The 8,877-nt window shown below is 35.3% G+C and overlaps 1 protein-coding gene and 1 pseudogene across 1 annotated transcript; one reads left to right on the top strand and one right to left on the bottom strand.

Annotated features, from left to right (window-relative positions):
* Nucleotides 1-898: 898 nt before the first annotated feature.
* LOC105179551 lies at nucleotides 899-3,174 on the top strand. Its single transcript, XM_011103201.2, has 2 exons — nucleotides 899-1,086; nucleotides 1,372-3,174. Exon 2 carries the CDS (start codon nucleotides 1,413-1,415, stop codon nucleotides 3,099-3,101), a length of 1,689 nt encoding a protein of 562 aa, XP_011101503.1. The 5' UTR covers nucleotides 899-1,086; nucleotides 1,372-1,412; the 3' UTR covers nucleotides 3,102-3,174.
* Nucleotides 3,175-4,778: 1,604 nt separating this feature from the next.
* On the bottom strand, nucleotides 4,779-8,877 carry LOC105179550 (annotated as a pseudogene).

The following is an 8,877-nucleotide window of genomic DNA, read 5'->3' as shown; positions in this document are numbered from 1 at the left end:
TTAAAATTATAAATTCGAGTCCTATCAAATATAAAAGAATTTATCTCACTGTAATATATTAATAATATGCATTTATTGGTCAAATCGATGCGATACATACACATTAAATATTCTTCAGTACCAATATAACAAATTAAATTTTTTATTACAAATTTTATTCCGTTGAATCTCTACGAAGCTGGAATACAAACGTAGGAAAAGACAAAAGGCAGCTGCAATGGTCTATTGTCCTCATCTCCTTTAATTGTACACCCAGTCCTATTCTATGCTACCATACACTAAATTCAATATACATCCCATCTTTCCATCGTTATTTCTTTATGTTCTTTTTTTTTTTTTTTAATTTATGATTAATAACCTTTTAATTTTGAGATTTCAAATTACATAAAATCGAGAGTGAGTTAGGGAAATGACGGAAATGACCATATGTATTTTGATGATGTCAAGAAACAACAGTGCGGACGTCATATAAAATAAGTCGAAAAGTCCAGTCGTGATATTTTAAAAAATATAATCAATTTTTAGGTTGTCCTAACATTTTTTAATACTATTGTGCAGTTCTATTAATAAATTGTTGGTCTAAAAATAAATAAATCGAATTTTAAGACGGATTTTTGATATTAATAAATAGGATTTAAAACTTAATAGCTACATTTATTGGGAAGAGTTGAACTCCCACACTTCCATTTGTTGAGTGCATGACAACAACATTTGACTCGAGACAGCAATTAGTTGCGAATTTTGTTTTGTTTGAGTCAAATTGATTATTGTTAGTAAGTTGTAAGAATTGTACTAATAATAAAATAAAAATGAAGTTACATATTAATTTAAAGTACAAGATTTAAACTTATCTTTTTAGTTAGTTTGCGCCGAAGTTTGGGCGCACTTTAGTTTTTGACGAAGTGATGCGGTCAAAGCAGGCATCCCTATTTGACGCCGGCGGTGCGCCCGTTAACAGAGTGTGCCCCCACCTTTCCCAAAATAATTTTCTCGCTTCTCTTTGTTCTTGACCTCACTCTCTTCCACTTATATCCTCAAAAATTGCGATCTTGAACGTAAAATGTTGCTCCGGAGGTCGAATGGACGGTGAGTTTGGAGTTTCTACAGCCAACATTCTTGTTTTGTTATGCTGTAACTTTTGAATTTTTTCCCGATATTTTTGCTCTTCGGAGAATAGAAGAGTTTGATTTTAAGCTTTAAGAGTTGCGGGGAAGTGTTGGCGAAGAACGGGATTGAAAATTCAAGCCCTAATAATGATTGGAGGAGGGGTTTTTCTTGAAGCATGACGTTGAATTACGTTTAAATGGTTTATTGTCGTCAATTTTGAGTAAAAATCATTAATTCTCGGTACGTGGTTGAATTTTGATTCAGGGGTATGGTATTTGTTGAGGTGTTTGCTTAGGTTGTGAGAGATGGTGGGAGAAACTGTGACAGAGACATGGTTTGGTAATATATGGAAGAGTTCACGTAAAAGTATATCACGGGAGTCGGAGAGACCTGTGTTAGGAATTATGGCGTTTGAGATATCTCGGTTGATGTGGAAGGTGGTTAATATATGGAAGTGTCTTGCTGAGAAGCAGATTGTTGGGTTGAGACGAGAGTTTGCCGACTCAGTTGGCATTCAGAAGCTTGTTTCGGGGGATGACGATTATCTCATGGATCTTGCTGTTGCCGAGATAATTGAGAATTTGGGAAGTGTGTTCAAGTCGGTCGTTGTGCTGGGGAAAAAATGCACCGAGCCAGTTTACCACAACCTTGAGAGGGTTTTTGATGATGCAAGCGAGATTGATCGCAAATGGCATGGATGGAGATATAAGCTCAAGAAGATGGAGAAGAAAGTTAAGAAAATGGAGAGGTTTGTGGCAGTAACGGAACAACTCTATCAAGAGCTTGAAGTTTTGGCCGAGCTTGAGCAGAGTTTGAGGCGAATGCGTGCTGGTGGAGATTCAGGACAGGTGAAATTGCTGGAGTTTCAACAGAAAGTAGTGTGGCAACGCCAGCAAGTGAAGAATTTTCAGGAGATGTCTCCTTGGATCAGAACGTATGAGTATGTCATCCGACTTCTCTTGAGATCTATTTTCACGATTGTTGAGAGAATCAAGTTTGTTTGTGGGACTAAACAGGCTGTAAATGTTGACGGAAGTAATGGCTACGAGCATGTAACAAGTGATTGCCTGATTCGTAGTAGTTCAATCTCCGCTTTCATGCAAACATCGGTTTATCCATCAGAAACCAACCCGTCTAGATTTGCAGTTCATTTAGGGAGGTCATTTTCAAATTTGGGCCTCGGAGGTGACAAGAGTAGATCAAAGAACAGGAAATCCCATAATCGTTCTCATTCATCTATCTTTTGTGGGAAACATCATCAAGTGAAAACTAGAATATTGGGTCCTGTTGGCTTCACAGGATGCATGACCAGCACAAGTAAATCTCCTGTTGTAGAGAACTACACACCATCATGTAGTAGCTCATTCAGGTTAAAGGACGTTGCTCTCAAAGATGCACATGTTCCGATTTTATACAGCAACATAAGTTCCACTAAAGTATCTTTCTTTAGTTCTAAATGTTGTCTGATGAACGCCCATCCATCTACCCTAGGATATGCTGCACTGGCTCTCCACTATGCAAATCTCATCATATTGATCGAGAAGTTGGCTTCATCACCTCACCTGATTAGCTCCAATGCAAGAGATGATCTTTATGCTATGTTGCCTGCATCTATCAGGGCCTCTCTTAGAGCAAAGCTAAAGACATTTCCCAGAACTTTGGCTTTATCTGTCGCTGAGTGGAGCTTGGCAGTGGCAAGGATATTGGAATGGCTGTCTCCACTTGCTCACAACATGGTGAGATGGCAATCTGAGCGGAATTTTGAAAGGCAAAGATTGATTTCTGGGTCGAACGTGCTTCTTGTCCAGACCCTTTACTTTGCAAACCAAGTCGAGACCGAGGCAGCAATTGTGGAACTTCTGATGGGCCTAAATTACCTCTCTAGATTTGGTAGAGAATTTAATCAGAAACATTCCAGGAGTAGGGCGTATGATGGATATATGTTTCCCAGGGATAATATGTACTACAAGACGATCGATCATACGTCGTCATAGATTTCTTGGTCGTAATTAATATTGAATTACAAAACATTATATTCATAATTTTATATTAAAATTAAACTAATTTCGAGAATATGATGTAATTCATAATAATTATTGAAATAAAATTCACTCAGACTTTTTCATAAAAAGGGAAAAAGAAAAGCGGGAAGTTATGGTCACATCAATGTACCACGTGCTGGAAATTAATCAACGACTTGGATTTATCGTAGGAGTAAGGGCGTTGTAGACAGTGATGGGCATACATTTGCACCACGGGAAATTTTAAATTGAATTCGGTTAAATTTAAATTAATTATATGATAAGTATAATACATTTATTGTGTGATTGATGTATAATTTAAAAAATATAAGTAATTATATAGTAAGTTTGATACACTTACTTCATAATTAATTTGATTCAATTAAATTTGATTTAGATAAAAAAAAATTCCTTTAATGTATGAACCTCATGCTTTCATTCATCTAGCTTTATTGACGTAAATGGGATTATAGATATGCTTCACGGGCCCGTTTAATTTGTATGATTAAGTATGATAAAATTATTTATTATATATAATTATATATTTGATTTATAGTATTAGAGTCCGTTATTAATACTAAATATGTCTTAATAATCTAATTTATGGGATAATGTATTGAAGAGATGATATGTCTTAATAATCTAATTTATGGGATAATGTATTCTACAGAAGAGATGGGATGCACTAGTCTGAGGTAGGATTGAAATTTTCCTCCTTGTACACCCTTCCACTTTTTACACGGAAATAAGATGAAAACCACCTTTTTCAGTTTGATTTTTTTTTTAATTTGTGAAATACATACATGCTTGAAAAAATAATTTTTTAATTATTATAATTCAGTGATAAAATATAATAACCAAAACACTATTTTATTTTTTTTCTTTTGAGACTTTTGAAAAGTATTTGAGTTTTGATTAGTTATTTGTTGGTAAAAATGTCTTTTATTCATATAACTGGTTTCACTGTTCAATAATAAATTTGACATAAAATAAAGTGTCGGGCCTACCCAAATTTAAAGAACTCGACTAAAAGTATTAAATGAAAATATAACTAATTAAAAGAAACGCGTCTTTTATGAAGAAGAGACGAATACAATTTAACCGAGAGAAATATAATTTATTTCTTTGTAATATAAGAAATATGTAAAAGAGTTCTTGTGAAAACTAAAATAACAAATTAATCTTTAAAATTTGAAAATTAAAGCAAATTACCCCTTATCTTAACCATCGATAAGGGATAATTTGTTAATTCTTTTTTTTTTTTACAAGAGTTTATTTGCATGATTCAAATATAACAGGAGGTAAATTGTATTTAGACATCATTAATCATGGTTCGTGTTAATAAATGTTTCCACGGCATTGTTTTGAGCGATGACCATATATTTCAAGTTCTGTTTTATTTAATACATACACGTCGCATAAAACACAATTATATATATATATATATATATATATATATATATATATATATATATATATATATATATATATATATATATATATATATATATATATATATATATAACATAAGATAAGTTACATTTATACCTCCCAACATAGATATACAACCAAAGTGGACACGTTGATGCGCAACCTAGACTCTTCCAAACTAAGATAATTTATGTTATTACTATGCATATATGAAAAACAGTGCAAAGGATACACATCAATTATTACATAGGTTGGGAGAATTTTAGTTCAGATCGAGTTTGACAGGAGCGTCAACTGGAATCACTTTCAACGGTACGAGCATCCGAAGTGAAATACCCATCATCTCCCTCATATCCAGCGTTTCCGGGGAGATACCGCCCGGGAGCTCCCAGTCAAAAGCCTGAACCAGCCTGGCTAGAGTGAGGCTAATCATTCTATCTCCCAACAACATTCCAATGCAAGATCGCCTGCCGGAGCCAAAGGGAATCAGCTCATAGTGTTGCCCCTTGTTGTCGATATTTGAGTTCAAGAATCTGTCGGGCCAGAATGAAAATGGATCTTCCCATGTATCAGGGTCCCTGTGGATAGCCCAAGCGTACAGTATAACCATTGTGTTCTTCGGTATGATGTAGCCCATGAATTCAGTGTCTTGCATTGCGTTTCTTGGAAGCAGGAGTGGCAGATCGAGAGGGATGCAATCGCATTGTTTCTTTCACGACTGCCTGAAGATATGGCAATTCGTTCAAGTCGTCTTCTTGAACTGCTTTGGATTTACCGACGACCTGATAAAGTTCTGTTTTCAGCCTACTCATCGACTTAGGATTTCGTAATAGCTCCGCCATTGCCCATTGGACTGTACCGCTTGTGGTCTCAGTTCCACCAAAAAAACATTTCCTGCATGGAAATAGAAATCTTCGTGAAAGAGGGGCACCGACAATCTAAAAGTTTAAACTCTTAGAAAAAACACACGTTCCCTAATTAATACCAGGATCATAATCGTGACATTCTTCTCCGACAGCTTATCAAATGTCCGTTTTCCATCACCTTGATATTCCAACAAGGCATCCAGTCTGGTTAGATCGCTATATTTTTATTCGACCTCCTAGAGGTGTCTGGCCCTTCAAGAACGAGTGGACTAAGTATAAACCTCTTCCGAAAACTAGTGGGGGGGGTTAGAAGGTGACCAAATAAGGAGTCTAACGTCCTATAAGTACGACCCCAAGAAGCTTCTATCTGAGAAGGTTTTACAGCTTTCTGGGCTTTCTCCTGCGTCCCTCCACATTGAGGAGTCCTTAGGTGATTTTCTCTTCTCACGCTGTTCTCGCCGTCTTGATTTATTACGCTTACGTAAATGTTCATCTGTGCAGATAGCATCATCATGAGTTCGCGTAACGCCCTACGGATGCAAGCGGTTGCGAACAAAGTAGACAAGGCTAAGGCCAAGGGGAAACAGGTCGCTTCTACCTCAGCTAAGGATCAAACTGCGAAAGGTCCTGTTCCCCCTAAGGATCTTCCTCCAGCACCCATTCATAAAAAGGGAAAAAGAAAAGCGGGAAGTTATGGTCACATCAATGTACCACGTGCTGGAAATTAATCAACGACTTGGATTTATCGTAGGAGTAAGGGCGTTGTAGACAGTGATGGGCATACATTTGCACCACGGGAAATTTTAAATTGAATTCGGTTAAATTTAAATTAATTATATGATAAGTATAATACATTTATTGTGTGATTGATGTATAATTTAAAAAATATAAGTAATTATATAGTAAGTTTGATACACTTACTTCATAATTAATTTGATTCAATTAAATTTGATTTAGATAAAAAAAAATTCCTTTAATGTATGAACCTCATGCTTTCATTCATCTAGCTTTATTGACGTAAATGGGATTATAGATATGCTTCACGGGCCCGTTTAATTTGTATGATTAAGTATGATAAAATTATTTATTATATATAATTATATATTTGATTTATAGTATTAGAGTCCGTTATTAATACTAAATATGTCTTAATAATCTAATTTATGGGATAATGTATTCTACAGAAGAGATGGGATGCACTAGTCTGAGGTAGGATTGAAATTTTCCTCCTTGTACACCCTTCCACTTTTTACACGGAAATAAGATGAAAACCACCTTTTTCAGTTTGATTTTTTTTTTAATTTGTGAAATACATACATGCTTGAAAAAATAATTTTTTAATTATTATAATTCAGTGATAAAATATAATAACCAAAACACTATTTTATTTTTTTTCTTTTGAGACTTTTGAAAAGTATTTGAGTTTTGATTAGTTATTTGTTGGTAAAAATGTCTTTTATTCATATAACTGGTTTCACTGTTCAATAATAAATTTGACATAAAATAAAGTGTCGGGCCTACCCAAATTTAAAGAACTCGACTAAAAGTATTAAATGAAAATATAACTAATTAAAAGAAACGCGTCTTTTATGAAGAAGAGACGAATACAATTTAACCGAGAGAAATATAATTTATTTCTTTGTAATATAAGAAATATGTAAAAGAGTTCTTGTGAAAACTAAAATAACAAATTAATCTTTAAAATTTGAAAATTAAAGCAAATTACCCCTTATCTTAACCATCGATAAGGGATAATTTGTTAATTCTTTTTTTTTTTTACAAGAGTTTATTTGCATGATTCAAATATAACAGGAGGTAAATTGTATTTAGACATCATTAATCATGGTTCGTGTTAATAAATGTTTCCACGGCATTGTTTTGAGCGATGACCATATATTTCAAGTTCTGTTTTATTTAATACATACACGTCGCATAAAACACAATTATATATATATATATATATATATATATATATATATATATATATATATATATATATATATATATATATATATATATATATATATATATATATATATATATATATATATATATATATATATATATATATATATATATATATATAACATAAGATAAGTTACATTTATACCTCCCAACATAGATATACAACCAAAGTGGACACGTTGATGCGCAACCTAGACTCTTCCAAACTAAGATAATTTATGTTATTACTATGCATATATGAAAAACAGTGCAAAGGATACACATCAATTATTACATAGGTTGGGAGAATTTTAGTTCAGATCGAGTTTGACAGGAGCGTCAACTGGAATCACTTTCAACGGTACGAGCATCCGAAGTGAAATACCCATCATCTCCCTCATATCCAGCGTTTCCGGGGAGATACCGCCCGGGAGCTCCCAGTCAAAAGCCTGAACCAGCCTGGCTAGAGTGAGGCTAATCATTCTATCTCCCAACAACATTCCAATGCAAGATCGCCTGCCGGAGCCAAAGGGAATCAGCTCATAGTGTTGCCCCTTGTTGTCGATATTTGAGTTCAAGAATCTGTCGGGCCAGAATGAAAATGGATCTTCCCATGTATCAGGGTCCCTGTGGATAGCCCAAGCGTACAGTATAACCATTGTGTTCTTCGGTATGATGTAGCCCATGAATTCAGTGTCTTGCATTGCGTTTCTTGGAAGCAGGAGTGGCAGATCGAGAGGGATGCAATCGCATTGTTTCTTTCACGACTGCCTGAAGATATGGCAATTCGTTCAAGTCGTCTTCTTGAACTGCTTTGGATTTACCGACGACCTGATAAAGTTCTGTTTTCAGCCTACTCATCGACTTAGGATTTCGTAATAGCTCCGCCATTGCCCATTGGACTGTACCGCTTGTGGTCTCAGTTCCACCAAAAAAACATTTCCTGCATGGAAATAGAAATCTTCGTGAAAGAGGGGCACCGACAATCTAAAAGTTTAAACTCTTAGAAAAAACACACGTTCCCTAATTAATACCAGGATCATAATCGTGACATTCTTCTCCGACAGCTTATCAAATGTCCGTTTTCCATCACCTTGATATTCCAACAAGGCATCCAGGAAGTCCCTGCATTCCTGTTTTCTCCCAAGTTGCCTCTCCTTAATGACGACGGTGTTGAGGGTTCCAAGTTTGAGCCAAACAACAGGACCGTACTTGGATCTGAGCTTTTGCAAGTTCTCGTGGGGCATTCTCCCGACGTCGAATATGTTGCCGACGAGCGGGCAGCCGGGTGGCCCAGGAGGTCGGAGTTTGGAGGAGTTGCTCCTGGATTTAGACCAGAAGATGAGAGCTACCAAGAAAGAGACGATGGTGAACCAGGTTAGTGAATCAAGCCACGCCATTTTCGAGTACAGGAACTTATATATATATATAAAAAAAAGAAACAAGGAACGATTGAGGGATGTATTTGAAATAGAGAGGAGAGGTGATTCATATTTTAGCAGATGATA

The sequence above is a fragment of the Sesamum indicum genome, unplaced genomic scaffold (genome assembly GCF_000512975.1).
Source record: "Sesamum indicum cultivar Zhongzhi No. 13 unplaced genomic scaffold, S_indicum_v1.0 scaffold00165, whole genome shotgun sequence".
In the NCBI taxonomy this organism is placed as follows: Eukaryota; Viridiplantae; Streptophyta; class Magnoliopsida; order Lamiales; family Pedaliaceae; genus Sesamum; species Sesamum indicum.
This window is presented reverse-complemented; position numbering and strand designations above follow the sequence as displayed.